This window comes from Macaca mulatta, chromosome 4 (assembly GCF_049350105.2).
Source record: "Macaca mulatta isolate MMU2019108-1 chromosome 4, T2T-MMU8v2.0, whole genome shotgun sequence".
Lineage (NCBI taxonomy): Eukaryota > Metazoa > Chordata > Mammalia > Primates > Cercopithecidae > Macaca > Macaca mulatta.
The window spans coordinates 32,923,575-32,943,010 of record NC_133409.1 but is presented as its reverse complement, the minus strand read 5'-3'; the positions used below and the strand labels follow the sequence as shown (position 1 = coordinate 32,943,010).

At 33.1% G+C, this 19,436-nt stretch overlaps 1 protein-coding gene across 4 annotated transcripts in view; it reads left to right on the top strand.

Annotated features, from left to right (window-relative positions):
- The window catches only part of THEMIS (thymocyte selection associated), a 226,283-nt gene that overhangs the window by 16,099 nt on the left and 190,748 nt on the right, over window positions 1-19,436 (top strand). For all 4 annotated transcript variants that reach the window (XM_077999396.1, XM_077999395.1, XM_015137482.3 and 1 more), the window contains exon 2: window positions 1,177-1,416. In XM_077999396.1, the coding sequence (XP_077855522.1) occupies window positions 1,326-1,416 (91 nt within the window). In that variant the 5' untranslated portion in view covers window positions 1,177-1,325. The remainder of the gene's footprint in view (window positions 1-1,176; window positions 1,417-19,436) is intronic.

The following is a 19,436-nucleotide window of genomic DNA, read 5'->3' as shown; positions in this document are numbered from 1 at the left end:
CTCAAACTCCTGGGTTCAAGTGATCCTCCTTCCTCATCCTCCTCACAGCTAGGACTACAGGCATGTGCCACCATGCCTGGCTAATTTTTTAAATATTTTGTAGAGACAAAGTCTCACTATGTTGCCCAGGCTGGTTTTGAACTCTTGGGCTCAAGCAATTCTCCTACCTCAGCCTCCTAAAGTGCTGAGACTACAGGTATGAACCACTGTACCCAGCCTCAACCAATATTCTTTGACTTTACCTTAAAGAGACTTAGGAACTACCACCTTTAATTGTACATATTCTAAATATTGTTTCAGTTACATGCAAAAAATAGAGAGGAACAGGATTTTGAAGAGATCGATGTTCATGAGGTTTCTCCTGCTTCCTTTGATGCTGGTAATTTCTCCTCCTAAATTTCAACAAGATCAGAATTGTGGAATTGTGAACTTGGAAGAAATGACAAAATTGATTGGACTCTTCTACTTCATTTCCATTTAGTAAATAAAACAAATGAAAATCAGAGAAGACAAGGCTGAAGTTAGCCTGTAAATCAAAAGCAGAACTAAACCCAGAAAACCCAGGTTTCCTGACAAGTAATTTTAATACTTTCTACTATAGTGTAGAGATTAGAAAACTCATTTTAACATACTTTGTTAACTTACTGTATCGCTTTGCATATTCTATCCCTACCCTACCCTCCTTTAAGATTCAGCAAAATTTTTAATGTGGAAGAATAAAAAGTGGTTTCGATACTCTCTCCAGAGTATACTATCAGAATTCTAAAAAGAGCTGACACAAAGCACTTTTATTACCAATTTTAATGTAAAGGCACTGACAGTATGCAAATAAGGCACAAAGCCAAGCTTTAGAAATGAACTAGAGAGATAATGAATTCACATGGTGCCATTTTTAAGATTAGACTTTAGTCCTATGTTCCTGTTCTTTGTTGGTGGGCAAGTCACAAGCAACTCTGACCTCAGTTTTGCTGCCGTAGTAGATGCGCACCTGGATTAACAACGGACAGAATGAGTTACTTAGCACGTCTCATTTTTTGGGCAGTGTCTGTTCACCCCACCCCCATCCTGTTCAACTTCAATGTCAGAAGGAAATGAAGCCACAATGTGAACAAAAAGAGCTGTAACATTTTTTGTCTCCTGCCTCCTCCCTCCCTCCTCACTGTCCTCCCTATATAGAGCTACTCCACCCCACGCTGGCTGTAGTGTGACATTCCTGCCTGCCTGAGGAAGAAATGGTGAGCAGGGGCTGTAATTGCAGACAAGTGTCACCCAGAAGCCACAAGTTTCTGTGAGCACCAGGTCTACAAACTACCCAAGGCATAGCAATGGCATTATCACTGGAAGAATTTGTCCACTCTCTTGACCCCAGGACCCTACCCAGGGTTCTAGAAATCCAGGCAGGCATCTATTTTGAAGGTAAGCACTCTTCAATACCTTTACTAGCTAGAACATTCTTGTAAAGTATACACTCTTGAAAATTGGAGGGGGGGAGTTTTAACAGCAAATATGTGAGTTCTGGTAAAGGAAAGGCGATCACAAAAGAGAGAAAGTAATGAACTGACCAATGAATGGTCAAAAGCCAATGGTGTTGGAGAGGGGAGAAACTAGACAGGACTGTGGGATAGACAGAAATAAGAAACTGAGTGAAGCTTCTTGAGCTTTCTGTAGGCCTTGAATGGTGAACTATTTCTGCGTTTGCTTTGAAATTGGTTGCAATCAAGAATAATAAATTTAGTCATCAATATTTATGTTTCTACAATATAAAAAATAAAATTGAGCTTGCTAAAACAAAAGCAACTATCAAAGGCACAGTGTTTCAGAAGAAGTATTTCCCAAACTTTTAGCTTCTAAATGTTGCTTATACCAATGTTTTTCTCACTCTGTAGTGGCCTAATTCCAAATTCCTTAAATAATGAACATTTTAATTTGAAGGTATAGAAATTATTGCTACAAGATAATTTTTAAAAAATTGATGTTGAAAGCTCAGAGTTCAATTAACTTATTGAATAAGATAGTGAGTTTTGGTGTAACTTACTATGTTAATTCAGGTAAAAGAACATTAAAATCTCCAATATACAACCCAGAATCTTTACATGGTTAGTTTGAATACACAGAATACAATGAATAATTTGTAGGTGTATTTCTGGCCTCAAGAGTGGTACAATTGAAGTAATTGTAGAATCAGATCAAGACAAAACTACCAGGAAAATAGTTTTGGTAGGCAGGCCTTTCCTGTTCATAGACAAAATAATGTATTACATATTATGTTGCCAAGTAAAAGAAAGATTAACATGTCAGCTCCAGTTTAAATATATATATACAGACACACACACACACACACACACACACACACACACACACACACACACACATACTTGCAGGTGATGAATTGATATGGGCTGTTACCAGCTTGGCATACAATTTTATTTAACTAATTTGTAAGTTGATTTTTGGAATCAGACTATGTTTTGCCATGTGTAATCATATTTTCAGTGTCTCTATTTCTAAGCCAGCCTCAAATCATTTTTTGTCTCATGGTTTGTGTTTTTTAGGCTTTATTTAAAAAGTCTTTATGTCTACTTTAAAAAGATATTTTCCTATATTGTTTTTTTAATCAACTTTACAATTTTATATTTTGCATTTAGTTTTCAGTCTATTTGGAGGACACCTATGAATTGTACAGGGATCAAATTTTAGTTTTCTTTATACAGTTCACCTGATTTCCAGGTACCATTTGCTAAGCTGACAATCTTTCCGCCATCGATTATTGTTGCCTCCTTTAAATCATATTATATGTTCACCTCTGTATCAGTCTGTCTCTAATATATCTCTTCTATTCCTTTAGTGTATTTTTTTCTTAATTGCCCCCAAACACACTATTTTTGTAACTATGGCCTTGGAATATGTGTTAATATAGAAATGATGTATAGACCAATCCCTGTTTTCAATCCTTTTTTCCTAAATTGGCTTAGATATTCATAGACTTTAAAAATGTTTTTATAGATACATAATATATATACATTTTTATGGGATACATGTGATATTTTGATACAGTGTATAATGATCAAGTCAGAGTAATGGGGATATTACTCATCACCTCAAACATTTACCATTTCTTCATGTTAGGAACATTCCAATTCTACTACTCTAGTTATTTTAAAATATATAGTAAATTATTTTTAGCTATAGTCACCTTATTGTACTATCAAACACTAGATCTTATTCCTTTTAACTGTTTTTGTTCCGATTAATCAACCAACCCATCTCTATCCCCCTCCCACTACCCTTCCCAGCACTTGGTAGCCATCATTCTACTCTCTGTCTCCATGAGAGCAGTTTTTTTGTTTGTTTGTTTGTTTTTAGCTCCCACAAATGAATGAGAACATGTGATATTTGTCTTTCCGTGCCTGGCTTATTTCACTTAACCTGATGTCCTTCTATCCATGTTGCTACAAATGAGTGGATTTCCTTCTTTTTTATGGCTGAATAATATTCCACATTTTCTTTGTCTATTCATCTGTTGATGGACATTTCAGTTGATTTCATGTTTTGGCTATTGTGAAAACATGTGAATACAGATGTCTCTTTAATATACTGATGTCTTTTCTTTTAGAAATATACCCAGCAGTGGGATTATTGAGTTGTGTGTAGTTCTATTTTTTTTTTTTTTTTTTTTTTGTGTGTGAAAACTTCACACTGTTTCTCATAGTGACTGTACTGATTTACATTCCCAACATCCGGTATAAATGTTCCCTTTTCTCCACATCCTCTCCAACATCCATTATTTTTTATCTTTTTGATAAAAGCCGTTTTAACTGAAGTGAAATAACATCTCATGACTTTGTAAATAAGTTTTTCATTAAATCAATTGTTTCTGTAAGAAATCTAAATGGGATCTTTATTGGATTTATTGATTTGGTAGATTAAGTTGGAAGGAATTGACATTTTATGTTGTTTTGAGAAAGAACATAGTATGTCCTTCTGTGTGTCCAGACTGTCTTCTTCATACCTTATTATTTTACTACTATGTTGTACTTCAATTAAGAGGGGAAAAAAAGTAAATACCTTGATCATTCTCACAATGTAAACACATTCATGTAACCACCACCCTGGTCCAGAAATAGAAAATTCAAAGTATTCCAGAAGCCCTATCCTGTGCTCTTTCTCAGTCATTATCTACTATCTCCCTCCTCAGTCATTATCTACTATCTCCCTCAAGGGTAACCATCATCATGACTTTTGTCAAATGGAAAATTACAGTATGTATTCTTTTCTGGTTGGTATATCTATTTAACATTGTATTTGTGAAACTAATCCATGCTGTTTTATATAGTTCATTCATTTTCAGTATGTATGTTATTCCGTTGGATGAATATACTACAATTTATATATTAATTCTACTGCTTATAGGCATTTGGATTATTTCTGGCTTGGAGTTTCCAGTAATTTTGTCATGAAAATTCTTGTACATGTGCGCCTACATGTATATGTATTAAATAGGGCATAAAAGTAAGTGGGATTGCTATGTCATATTGTATGTGTACATTCAGCCTTGGAAGGTAATGAAAAACAAGTTTCTTAAGTAATCCAATTTACTTTCCTAAAAGCAGTATATGTGTGTTCCGATTAACTCATTTGCTTAGTAACACGACGTTACCGTCTTCTTAATTTTAGTCATTCTGGCAAGAGTATAGGGGTAGCTCATGGTTTTAGTTTTCATCTCCCAGATGACTAATAAGATTGAGCACCTTTTCATATATTTCTCGGATTTTTGGAGATACTCTTTTTTGCAGAGGTGGTTTATATCTCTTGCTCATTTTTCTGTTGAATTTTATACATTTTTGTTATTGATTTGATGAAGTTTATGTGTATATATATATTTGGGACACTCAATCTTTGTCAGTTTTCTGTGTTGCAAATTACTTTCTGAGTCTATAGCTTCATCTTTTATTTTCAAAATTGTGTCTTTTAATGGATGAAAGTTTTCCACTTTAGTGTTAGTGTAGTCAATTTGTATTTTCCTTTTTCTGTGTTGTCAACAATTTTTTTCTTTACCCTGAGTTCATGAAAATATCTATTATCTTCTAGAAATCCTATTGTTTACCCTCACTTTTAGATCTGCAGTCTACCTGGGTTTATGTTTTTGTATATGGTTTGAAGTTGAGAGCAATATTTATTTTTCTCTTCTATAGAGTCAATTGGTGCAGTGATATTTATTGAAAAGCTGCCTTTTTTCTATCATCTTACTCTGTTAAACTTACTCAGAAATAGTGTCCGTACACGACTGGGTCTTTTCCCTTTTATGCTGTTCTATTCATCTACTGCTATCCTTACATCAATTTTTTCCTGTCTTAAGTAATGTGGATATGCAATATCTAATATATATTTTCTATTAGTTTATATATAATAATATGCTACAGAACCATGGTTCTGAAACTTGGTTGTGCATTAAAAATACCTGGATTGATTTTAAAATATAAATGCCTAGGTTTCTCCTCAAGAGATAAAGATTTAATTGTGTAAAAGGTAAGGCATCACCATCAGGTTTTTGAAAATCTTCCTGATGATTATTACACACAGTCAAATTTGATAACTACTACTTTAGAATAAGTTCTCTTGATTTATTATTCCCTTTTAAGTTTGGCACTTTGAATTTTCACATACATTTTAGAATTAACTTATCAACTTTCTCAAAAGTCCTCCTGGAATTTTGATTAGCTGTGCATTGGTTTGGAGAAAATTGGCATCATTTTAAATTAAGTCTTCTGCCCCACTAATCTGGCACAGCTTTCTAGTTATTTAAGGCTATTTCATTTCTGTCGATAACATTTTATAATTTTTGTGCAGATCTTGTATTTTTTTCAGATTTATTCTTAGTAATTTGATTTTTTCATGCCATTTTAAATGATATCTTTAAAATCATTCATTTTCTCTTTGTTGTACTTATCAAATTTTAAGAATATATCTTTAACTTATTTTGGATATGTTATGTGTACATTTGTGTTGTCTGTGAATACTGATGGATTTTGCTTCTAGTATAATACTGAATAGAGGTAATGATAAAAAAAAAGATCTCTGTATTTCATTCATGACCACTGAGAGCAATTTTCAGTAATTCGCCGTTAAATATGTTTGTTTTAGGTTAAATTAGTTCTAGTTTTCTAATAGGTTTTAAAAACTTGAATATATGTTTGACATTTATCAAATATTCTCTTTGTAACTTTTATGATAATCACATGGGTTTTTTTACATTAAAAAAGTGTTAAACAAGCTTTTAATTGTGGAATACAACCAATTGGGTCATATTTCACTGAATTTGGCTTACTATTTTTTTTTGTTGTTGTTGTTAGAATGTTTGTATCTCTTTTAGGGAATGATATTGGCTTATAGTTTTGATTTTTTGTAATATCCTAGCCAGGCTTTATTATCAAGTTAGTTGAACTTATGGAACTTCTTGGTTAGTGTTTTGTTATTTTCCTAAAGATTTTATGTAACTTTGGTGTTATTTCTTATTTAAATATTTAGTAGAATTTTCAATGAAAGCCTCCTGAGCTGAGATTTCTAATATAGAAATGTTTTTAATTATCACTTCAATTTTTTAATAGTAAAGTATTTTCGTCCATGAGCATAGTTTATCTCTTATTTAAAAAAGAGAATAAAATATCTTCTACGTAATTTATCACAGTTTAAAAAATTGTCTCTATAGAGTTCTTATGTATGCTAGGCTAGTTCCTAGAATGCACACACACATACTTATATCATGTGTGTATATATATTACTATATTGAGATCATATTTTGTCTGTTTTCCCATTGGTTGTCACTAAAATGAAGAAGTGCAGTTCAATATGATTCGTAATATTTATAAATTCCCTTGTTAATTCTATCAGTCTATATTTTTTTCCACTGGTTTTCTTAAATAGATATTAATATCAGAAACATCAAGTTGTGTCTCTTTCATACCACAAATGTTTTTTCTTACCTTTTTATTATAGACTAGAGCCTTCAGTATTATATCAAGCAACAGTGGAAATCTTTGTCTTTTTCCTCGTCATAAAGAAAATCATCTAAAGTTTCTTGTTAATATATTATGTACTAAATTTTGGTGTTTAACCTTTACTCAATTAAGGAAGTTCCCAACTATTCTTTGCTTTCTAGGTGTTTTCATAATAAATAGGTATTGAACTTAATCAATGCTATTCCATCATTGATTAAGATAATAATGTGATTTACTTTCTTTAGTGTGTTTATGTGAGTTAACTTTAAAGATTTTTCAAATGTTGGAGGATCCTTTCATATAAATATATAAATATATATATTCATATAAATATATAAATATATATATTCATATAAATATATAAATATATATTCATATAAATATATAATGTATGAATATATATTCATATAAATATATATTTTCATATAAATATATAATATTTGAATATATATTTTCATATAAATATATAACATGAATATCCATATATTTTCTTATAAATATATATATTTTCATAAACCATATACTTTTTGAAATACAATGTAGGAATTATATTTAGGATTTTTACATTTAATCATAATTAAAATGAGCCCATAGACTTATTCATTTTAGATTTTAAGATAACATTAGCTTCCGAAAATGAGTTACATAAATTTTGTTATTTCTATTTTCTGAGATAATTTTCTAAAAATAAGTTTAACAATCTTCTTAAAAATTTGTTAGAGTGCTCCTGGATGACCTACTAAACATGGAATATTTTTGGAAAGAAGCCAGAATTTGGTTTTGTTAATACTCTCTATGTCTTGTATCTTTTATTATTTCTGATTCAGTCTCATTTGTTTTCTTGTTTGTTTGTTTTCTCTCTTGCTCCTTTTCCAGCCTCCTATGTTGAATCGGCAGCCATGTTTAATACCTTGTTTGCCTCTTGATAAGTGTGTTTACATCTATAATTTTTCTCTAAGTATTTTTAAACTGTTTCCTATAAATTTTGCCATGTAGCATTTTCATTATTCCTCAGTTCTAATTATAATGTATTTTTTTTAAATCCAATAGCTATGAATTTTGCTTATTTAGTGATCAGATAAGATTTTGTTTGCTATCCTTTTGCTTTTAATTAATAATTTTATTGTATTTTGTTGGAGATGGATAATCTTTCTTTGGAATTGATTGTGGTTTCCTTTACTTTGTGGTATGAAACATGTTCTACTTTGGAAATACTTCCTGTGTGCTCAAAAATAGTATGATTTGTTTTTGGTATAACACCCCTCTTTATATGCCAAATAGCTTGAGTTTTTATTTGTTTTGTTCAGATCATTTCTCTCCCTGCTTAGTTTTCATATGCTTAGTCTGTCATTTACTTTATCAGTTGTACATCTATCTAGTTCACTCTTCATTTCTGTCTTTTATTTCATCAGATTTTTTTTTGAGGTTCAGTTGTTCCATGTGTTAGAGAGTTACATCTTTTTACTACATTATCATCCTTTTTCCTTGATGATTTTTTTTTCTTTAGGTTCTATTTTGTTAGACAACGTTACTACTTCAACTATCTTTTGGTATATCATTTTCTAAGCATTTGTTTCCAATATTTTGGGGTTTTATTTTTTGTTTTATGTGCAAAGAAACATATTATTTGTCCTCTTTCTGCCTTTTGTGTCAGTTCATGCAATGGAGCCAGGTTCCAACCATCCTGTGGTGATGGTGACTCTGTGACACATTTTGGGGGATGGGAGGTTTGAGGGAATTTGAAAAAGGCTGATGTCAAATCATGTGAGGTTCTCTGGTATTGGATTGAATACTCCCTATTCACAACCATGGTGGTAATAGGGAGAATGTTCTTCTCAAGAACATGTTGCTCAAGCATTTATTATTTTAAGAGCCCTATTGATGTTAAGCATTTATGCCCTATTGATGTGAAGCACAGAATTGTGGGTTATAAACTCAGGACTCTGCCTCCTGGATAAGTTATAAATGAGAGGTGATTCCATGGTCAACTTAAACCATTGAACATTTGTCCTCTGTTACGAAAAATGGGTTTTATCATAACCCTGAGGTAGGATGTGAAGATTAATTGAACCATGGTATATAAAGAATTTAGCAAAATGACTGGCCCAGAGTAATCTTCCAGTAAATCGTAACTATTATTATTATTACCTTAATGCTGGCATATTGTAAAGAAACTGGGTAATTATTTCAAAAATTAAAACAAAACTGATTTGAATTTGTCTACTGCTGCATACACCAACATAAATTAAATATGAAGAAAAATAGTAAAAGTAAAACAATAACAATGAAACCAATTAAAGAAACCACATAAAAATGTGAAACTGAAACTTTAAAAAGTGAAAAAATTAAATTTATAAAATAAAAAACTTCCTTATTCCAAAAAAAAAAAAACCCCAAAATACATAAATGTGGAAGAAAGACTAACTCTACACTAGGGGAATATTTACGTAATATAGAGCAGACAGACTATAAATATCCTAAATGTATAAGGAATTACTAACAATAAAGAAAAGTGAATATAAAGATGTAAAAGGCAGTTCACATAACACACTAATATTAAAAAATTCAAATTTACTATCAAAAATGCAATGAAACAATAAATCATTACTTCTCTTTCAGGTCACAGGTATTAAAAGATTCACAAAAGTCATTGTAGGCATGAATGTGTGAAAAGGAGCCAAGGCACCCTTGGTGAAGTATAAACAGTTACAGACTTTCTAGGTTGCAACTGGGTAATATGTATCTACAGAGAAAAATGTTTATAAACATCCAACCTTTAGAAATTAATTTTAAATATAATTACAAAAAGCAAAATAATGATTATATTAGAATGCTCATAGAAGCATGTTTTATAGAAAAACATTAAGCAAGCCTAGAATGGAATAGCTTACATACATTATAATAATGCAATATCAGGCATTGTCAAGGGTCTAGAATTATAGTTGGGAAAAAAAGTAAAGCCCTCCCCTCTTGGAGCTTATATTCTAGTGAATGGGACAAATGACAAACCAATGATAGATTTAGTATATATACAAGTGTCATGAAGCACCGACTGCAGAGTAAAGCAAGGTGAGGTGAAAGGTGATCTTTTGATGGGGTAACCAGGGCAGATTATTTCTGATGAGATGAAATTTGAGCAGGGACCTGAATAAACTGAGGAAATAAACCTTGCCCACATCTGGAAGAATTCCTTGCTGAGGACAGAACAAGTGCAAACTACTGAAGAGCTTGCTTTGTCTGAATAAGAAACAAGGAGCAGCCAAGTGGTGCTGAAGGCAAGGACTTGGGGGAAGGCTGGTAGGAGAAAGACTGAGGCATGGGCAGGCCCAGACCTTGTAGGCCTTGAAGGCTAGAGTAACACTGAATGTGGTGCACAGTGGGGCTGGGAAACAGGTAGGACCCGTAAGATAATATGGTCAGGGAAGGCCACTCTGAAGAAATGATTTTGGAGCAGAGACTTGAATATTGAGAAGGAATCAGCCAAGGAAAGATCTAGGTTCTGGAGTGTTCCAGAGTGAACAGACAGTGCAGACCTCTGAGGACTAAAAGGAGCTTCGTCTGTTTGAGGAAGAGAAAACATATCCCTGTACCTTAAGCATGTATAAAGCAGGGAGAAGATCATATGAGAAGAAGTTTAAGAAGTGGGCAAGAGCATTTCAAGGAGTTTGGGTTTTATGAGATGCTAATGACCAGTTTGAGGCAGCAGACTGACAAGACCTGTTTGCCATTTGAGGAAGATCATTGGCTACTTTGGGGAGAACAGGCAATAGGTAGGCAAAAGTGGAATGACATATTAGGAGACTGCAATAATCTAGAGGAGAGGTGATGGTGCCTTGATTTAGTGTGAAGAGAAAGGAACAGCTCAAGAGATGCTTTGGAGGTAGAAATGTCAGAACTTTCTTTTTCTTTTCTTTTTCTTTTTTCTTTTTAAGATGGAGTCTGTCTATCACACAGGCTGGAGTGTAGTGGCGCTATCTCAGCTCACTGCAACCTCTGCCTCCCGGATTCAAGCAATTCTCCTGTCTCAGCCTTGCGACTAGCTGGGACTACAGGTGCCCGCCACTAGGCCTGGCTAATTATTATTTTGTATTTTTAGTAGGGACGGGGTTTCACTATATTGATCAGGCTGGTCTTGAACTCCTAACCTGGGGGGATCCATCTACCTTGGCCTCCCAAACTGCTGGGATTACAGGTGTGAGCCACCGCGCCCGGCTGAAATGTCAGGATTTTCCAATGGATTTGAAATTGAGGTGAGAACATAAAAAGACTAAAGGATGAATTCAAGATTTTGACTTTAACCACTGGGTAAATGTTTGTGTATTTGAAAGAGTCATGAAGACCAGGGGAAGATGAGGTTTTAGTGAGAAAAACAAAAGTTCTGTTTTGGACATATTAAATATAAATATATATTACTCAGCCAAGTGGATATTTCAAGTTAGGCAATTAAAAATCTGGTTTGGGCACAGAGGATGCTTGTGGTTGGAATGCCCCATCCATTACTTAATTGATCAGGACTTTATTTGATCAAAAACCTCATCAATTTAAAAAAAGAGGATGCAGCTTTCCATATGTGTATTTCTCTATTGATATTTATATTCATTCCAAAGCATACATAGTAATACAATTATAAAAAAGATAAAATTGATATCTTATACAATTTTAATTTTTGTTAATAATATACACTATTTTTCTCACAAAAGCTATTAACTCTATTGTAACAATTAACTAGTTTTAAAATTAATATATAATAATTATACATATTTATGGGGTACACTTAATATTTTGATTCATGCTTACAATGTGATCAAATTAGGATAGTTAGGATACCGTACACCTTAAACATTGATCATTTCTTTGTGTTGAGAGTATTCCAAATTTTTCTTACTGTTATTTTGAAATAGACAATAAGTTATGATTCACTATAGTCACCCTACTGTGCTACTGAACACTAGGTTTCATTCCTTCTATTTAACTGTATTTTTGTATCCATTAACCAACCTCACTTCACCCCTTTCTCCTCTCTATGTTTTCTAGCCTTTGGTAACCACCATTCTACTCTCTTCCCTCCGTGAGATCAATATTTTTAGCTGCCATACATGAATGAGAATAAAACATATTAACTATTAATCTATTTTTAGTGGAAGTCATATTATTGAAAATATTACATATTTTTATTGCCAAATATTGTTTTGGAAAAGGCTGATTAGCGTGTGACACAGTGATTCAAATGGTTCTAATTAATTTATTTTAGTTTTTGTTTTGAATGACAGCTATTGAAGATACCTCATCAAGGTCCAATATACATTATATGTAATCTACTCATAGAGCAGGTTTTTCATTAATATTTGTGGCTATCACTCTATATATGAAATAATCTTTATAAATTTCATGTTATGAAATAATCTTCCTAAATCTGATTTTGGCAGTTTCGTTAGATAGCAATTGTACACAGACAACGACAAGATTGTGCTAATAGAAGATGTGTCACTCCGTCATTTTCTTCTTGATAGGGCCTGCAATTTTCAATTCTCAAATGTCTGTGTTGGCATCTTGTGACGTTATGTCTATTTTGTGAGAGTGAGTATAGATAAAATTAGATTATAACAATTCTTAAATCAACTTAACTTCAACTGCATTATGTTGTAGTATATTGAAAGTAAATGAATGAATTAAAACATTTCTTTTAAGTCATTTTTTGAAATTCCCAATCTGTCTCAGTATTTGACTTACCATACATGTCATATGACTATCTGATGCAAAGATAAATTAGGATTTTTAATATCAAATACTAGCAACTTTGAAATTAAGTAATAGTAAATCTTTCTGTTAAATATTAGTATAGTTTAGTTTTCTTATTTCTTTTATGTAGAAATGAATACGAAGTCCTAATATTTTCTACTTTACCCTCACATCTTGTAATACTCTATGGAATATGTGGCCCAATTTAGAGATCCCTGCAAGGAGCTAACACAATTGCTGTCATGAGTCCCTCTCAGATTAAAACTCTGGGTAATTATATATGACCTATGTCACAGATAAATTGACTTGTGCTATCTTGTCCTCTTCAGTTCTTTAAGCAAGCAGTTTATAACCAAAGAACAAATTTGAGGAAAAAACTGGTGTTCATCTATTCCACTTTTCCACCTGTTTTGAGTACATGGTATGCTTGTACTTCCCAACCCTTTTGTGGTCACATGATCACATGACTTGTACTGGCGAATGTACTGAGAACAAAAATAATATGCATAATTTGGTACAGATGCTTTAAGAACCAGTTCATGATTAAACATATTTCATCATGGTAGACTATGTCAAAATGAAATCTTCAATAGCCTGTGTTGCTAAGTGACTGCAATTAGCAGAGATCATGTCCTCACCCACCTGTATTGGACATGTAGTGAAATAAGAAATACACTTTATTGTTTAATCTCTAAGATTTTGAGGTTGTTATCTTAATATAAGCTACACTTCTCTCACTGATACAATAAACTATTTTTATTATGACTGGAACTGAAGTTATTATCAATTTCAAAAAATTAGAAACCAAGCATATTTTAAAGAGAGTCATATAATGTCAGGGAAGTTACTTGGGTAATAATGCTACCACATGTTCATAAGAAAGTGATTTTATCACTCTATTCAGGAAGCATCTGTTGCTTCTTTAACTACTCTTCATATTGCAAACATTACCATTTACCACTGTTGACTTTGTACATGCACCCATTTTGGTGTTGATTTAAAAATTTGGCAAAAAACAAAATTGGTTTGCATTATGAACTTTTTTGATGAGTTGGATATTAATTTTTTTTTTTTTGCTTTAGAAAAACACATGTGCATGGTTGGTAATTTTATAAATGCAAAAATGCAAAATTACCCATAATGCCACTTAACAGAGAGAAATATGGTTAACATTTTGATGCATTCTCTTGTAATTTTTATAAAAATAGGAATTAACTTTCAAGAAAAGAAAATTGATGCCCAAATCCCTTTTCCCCGTGCTTCATAGGGAACCTCATCATTTCCCACAACTTCCATTTATCCCCTTAGTTCAAGCCATCATAATTTACTGCTAGGATTATCAAAATCTCCTAAATGCTCTTCTTTCTTTCATGTCTAAAATCTATTCTCAACATAGCACCTATAGTCATGGATGTCAGATTGTGTCACTCCTCTGTCAAAAACCCTCTATTTTTTCTCAAAATAAAAACTTTATATGGGTAATAAGGCTCTACATTGTCTCTATGTTGCATTATTTATCTGAGTTTGTTGCTTATTAATCTGCTTCTCCTCCTAGCCACACTAGCCACTTCACTGTTCCTCAAATTTGGAGATATTCTCCTGCCTTAAAGCTTTGTTCACACTCTTCATCTGGAAAATTCTTCTTCAGAACATTGACTTGACTAACTCCCTTCTCTATGAGGTTTACCCCAGCTACCTCTTTATTCTTGCAATTTTTCTAATCCCCTTTCCCTGGATTCCCTGTCTTCTATATTCTGGTCTTCATTTTCTTCTGTACTGAAGCACCTGGCTCTTTCTTACGTGTAAGTTATGTATAGCATGTTTTTATGTCCTCTCTTATTAGATTTTTCTTACAGTTTTATCGAGGTATAATTTATATACCATAAAATTCAACCACTATAAGTATACAACTGAATGGTTTTAAGTAAATTGATAGAGTTGTATAATCATCAGCAATTTAAGATCATTTTCATCATCTTAAAGAATTAGCCTGGGTTCTTTGCCATTAATCTCTATGGGCATTTCCATCTCCAGGCAACCACTGATCTGCTTTCTTTCTATAAATTTGCCTTCTATAGACATTTCATATAAAGTAAGTCATACAATATGCATTTTTTTAAAAAATCTGGCTTCTCTCACTTAGTATGTGTTTGTGGTTCATCTATATTGTATCATACATCAGTATTTTGTTCCTTTTTATTAGTAAAGAGTATTTTATTGTTTGGATATACCACATTTTGTTTATCTAACACCAGTTGATAGACACTCAGATTGTTTCATGATTGGAAGTATTATGAATAATATGTCATTTTACATTTCTACTATTAATGTATAAGGATCTCAGTTTCTCAATATCCACACTAAGACTTGGTATTTTCTCCTTTTACAGCCAGTGGTATCTCATTGTAGTTTTAATTTGTATTTCCTTAATGACAACTAATGTTGAGCACTTTTTCTTATGCTTATTAGCAGTTTATTTGTCGTCTTTGATCAAATGTCTCTTCGAATCATTCACCCATTTTTAATTGCATTGTCTTCCTTTTATTGAGTTATAAGAATTCTTTTTGTATTCTGGATATCTGATTTGCAAATATATTAGATATACAATTTGCACTTATTTTCCTTCCTTGGTGGCTTGTGGTTTCATTTTGTTTATGTTGCCTTTTGAAGCAAAAAGTTTTACATTTTGATGAAATCCAATTTATTTTTGGGGGGGTTGGGGGGCATGATTTTGGTATCACGTTACCTAACCTAAGAGCACAAAACTTTTCTCCTCTGTTTTTCTGTTGGGGGTGCCCAAGATGACCCTCACTAACTCTCTAGAAGGACTCGAACTACATAAGCTATTACACTCATGGTTATGGTTTATTACAGGGAAAAGATAGTCAACAAAGGAAAACGGCAGTATAGAGCAGAGTTCAGGAGAAACCAAACATGAGCTGTCAGTTATCCTCTCCCAGTGGAGATATATGGACAGTGCTTAATTCTCTTAATGATGATGCATGACAACATCTACAAAGTAGTTCCAACCAGAGAACTTCATCTGTACTTTCATGTCCAAGGATTTTTGTGTGGAAAGTCTCATAAACATGGAGTGCCCACGGGACTGACCTCAGCTACTCAGTCTTCAGCCCCTACAAAGGTCAGACTTATACAGTGTGGTCCAGAACCCCAAGTGAACAAAAACAGGAATTTACCAGAAGTCATGTTGTTAGCATAAACTTTGCGGTGTGGCCCAATGTTCCAGATACACAAAAACACTTTTGTGCTCCAAGGACTGTCAAGAGCTAATTCTTTCCTTGGAATATATGGGGGTTGAGTACTCCAAGTCCATGGAGTTAACCCTTTGCTATATGGTTTTATTTTGAGAGAGTTTTATCTCTTATCTTTGGGTCTATAATCCATTTTGAGTTAGCCTGAATTTTCTTCATCTGTAAATCCAACTGATGGAAAAACTAACCCAACTATGAATCTGTTTACAAAGCATGCTGGGAATGACTCAGGAAGAAAAGGCTATCTCTAATTGGGAGAAGTGACGGAGTTAACCAAAGAAATATCTAGGTGGATGGTGTTTCAAGTTGAGGGAAACATCTTTAGCAAAACGTTATGGTAGGAAGGTGTTGGGATGTTATAGGAAAAGTGAGAAACCAATGAGCCTGGAAGGAGGGGGAGAGTGATCAGAAATGATATGAGAGACGAAATGTTGGAGAAGCACATATGGCTCTTTTGGACACTGTAATGTTCAATGCGGAAGCTGTAGATACCAAAGTAAATCAGCCAAAACCACCTAATCCAGTGGTAGAACTCTTTTCTTAACTATGAATTTAGAGAGCATAAGCCACTTATTTTTACTGTTTATTAAAAAGAAAAATGTTGATGAAGCCATACACACATTTGTAAAAGTCAAAGCATAGTTGTGTTTAACTCAGCCCAAAAGTATGATACTCCAAAGTGTTTCTTGTAACAATTTGTGAATGCCAAGAAGTTGTCATTTCCCTCTTCAGAGTTAAGATTTTTAAGTACTGTATTTTGCATGTATTAAATGTTAACTCTTTTTTCTGCAAAAAAATGTTAAAATCTTGGAAATTATTCCCTAATACTGTTTATCTCCCTTTGTTTCTTCCTTCTTTTCTTTCTTCTTCTTTCCCTCTTTAGTTTCTTCTAGAAAATGAATAAAGCAAGATCTTTACCCTTAAAAATTCCAATGACTAATGAAAGTAGATAGTTATTTTTTATTTTTTATCAGTATTAATAATACAATGTGAAAGGTGCTCTGTCATAAACTGTTTGAGAACACTGGGGAGAGTATAACTCACCACTCAGAAAAGTCAGAGAAAGCTTAACAAGAAGTGGTGATAATTTTGCTAGGACTTGAAGCCCAAATAGAAGATAACCTGGTAACTAAGAAACTTTCAGAATGAGAGAAAATTGTTTAGAAGGTTATGCAAGTTTTAAAGTTCAAAAGGGGGTTCAAAAACTTCTCAGGGAATAGTAGAAAATCACGTCATTTATGGTCATATTTTAAATGGCCCTTGAATAATAATGAGGATTTTGAATTTCTAATCAATAGGCAACTACAAAAATACATTATTTCTATAATATATGTTACGGACTGAATGTATTCTCTTCCACTCCAATTTATATGTTGAAACCCTAGTGTGACTACATTAGGAGATGGGGTCTCTAAGGAAATGAGTAGGTTAAAGGAGGTAACACAGGTGAGGCCCTGATCTGATAGGATTAGTGTCCTTATAAGAAGAGACACAGAAAGTTCTCTGTAAACATGCACACATGCATGTGCACACACACACAGACACACACACACACAGTCAATGAGGAAAAGCCATGTGAGGTCACGTGAGCACAGACAGAAGGCAGCCAGTATGCATGCCAAGAAGAGAGGCCTCACCAGAAACCGAACCAATGAGAACCTTGATCTTGGACTTCTGGTCTCCAAAATTATGAGAAAATAAATTCCTGTTATTTAAACTACCTAGTCTATGGTATTTTGTTATGGCAGCACAAGGCAAAAAATCATCTCAGATGAGTATGTTAGACATCCACTGTAGTAGACGTTTACTAGAAGGGTATGAGAAAGAGATAATAGCAAGGAGTTAATAGCAACTGTGGAGACAGAAACCATGTTCCCTTTGGGTAGAATATTCTGAACTAGACAGTTTATGAAAGGCTGTGAGCAAGAGGGGGAGTTGAAGAGTCTAGACTAGTAGTATGGCAGATGATAAAAGCATTAATTGAAAGAGTAACTAAAAGAGGGGGTGCATAATTCAGTTGTATTCCAATGAGTTTGAGGCCTTTATATGACATTCACATGCAAATGAACCTTAGCTGAAAATGCTCATCTAAAGTAAAAGGAATGTAGAGTTGTCAGGGCTGACATTATGGATTTGAAAATGAGTGAAAGAAGTCTTGTGACTTTAGGAATTGTCCCATTGTCCATGTGCCACATCAGAAGAAATACTTGGGTCCCAAAGAACACTGACATGGGAGGTGTGGATAAAGTGCAGCCTGTAACGCAAAACGAACAAACCAAACAATCGGTCTCTGTGTTGGAAGAGAGGCAGCAGAGAGTAGGGTAGTTTGTTGATGAAAAGAAATGGCAGAGAGCACCAGATAGAGAGAATGTCAGGAATAAATGTTTGGTTTTAGCACGTGATTTGTAGTAGGGTATTAATGATAATTAAAGCTGTATATATTGAAGGCTTACTATGGGCCAGGCAGTGTGCCATATTCTTTGTTAATATACATTTGGGTGTGTAAGCACATATTTTATATATATACATATATATATAACACAGATGCTCCTCAATTTATGATGGTGTTACATCCTGTAACTGTAAACTGAAAATATCATTGTAAACTGAAAATATCATAAATCAAACCTGCATTGAACACACCTAACCTACTAAACATTATAACTTAGCCTAGCCTACCTTAAATGTGCTCAGAACCCTCATATTAGCCTACAGTTGGGCAAAATAATTGAGCACAAACCTTATTTTATAATAAAAAGTTGAATATCTCATGTAACGCATTGATACTGTACTGAAAATGAAAAACAGAATGGTTCTGTTGGGTACTTGAAGTATGGTTTCTACTGAATATGTACTACTTTCAAATCATCATAAAGTCAAAAAATTGGTAAGTCAAACCAAGTATGGGAGTGCCTGTATATATATTTTATATGTGTATGCCTATACATAAATATGTGAATCTATATAATGCAACACATGTAATTAAATAATGTATATGTTTGTCTACATGTAAATTTAGTGTTCATATATATGTATACATATATATTTACTCTTATTTAAGTTAGTTAATTTATATGTTTATAAATATATTTAGCCCTTGAAGATCTCTTGTGAGATTATTAATATTATTTGCATTTTTTAGGGTCTCCTGTTTTTCATATCACTTACCTCTGCCATAGGGATAAAACTTACAGTAAAGTTCATTATTGCTCTGCTCTACTGAAGAGTTTGAATGAGAAATCCTATAGGAAATGCTATCATCGTAGAACCAAAAATGTTTCCTAAGATATTTTAGGACAATTTATTGATGGCAATTTGGCTACACAAATTTAGTTGCTGAAGTAAACACGCATAAGAAATAACTAGTAGTAACTACATTTGTCTTGTCTTTTAATAACATTACTAATTGCAATTTGATAAATATGACATT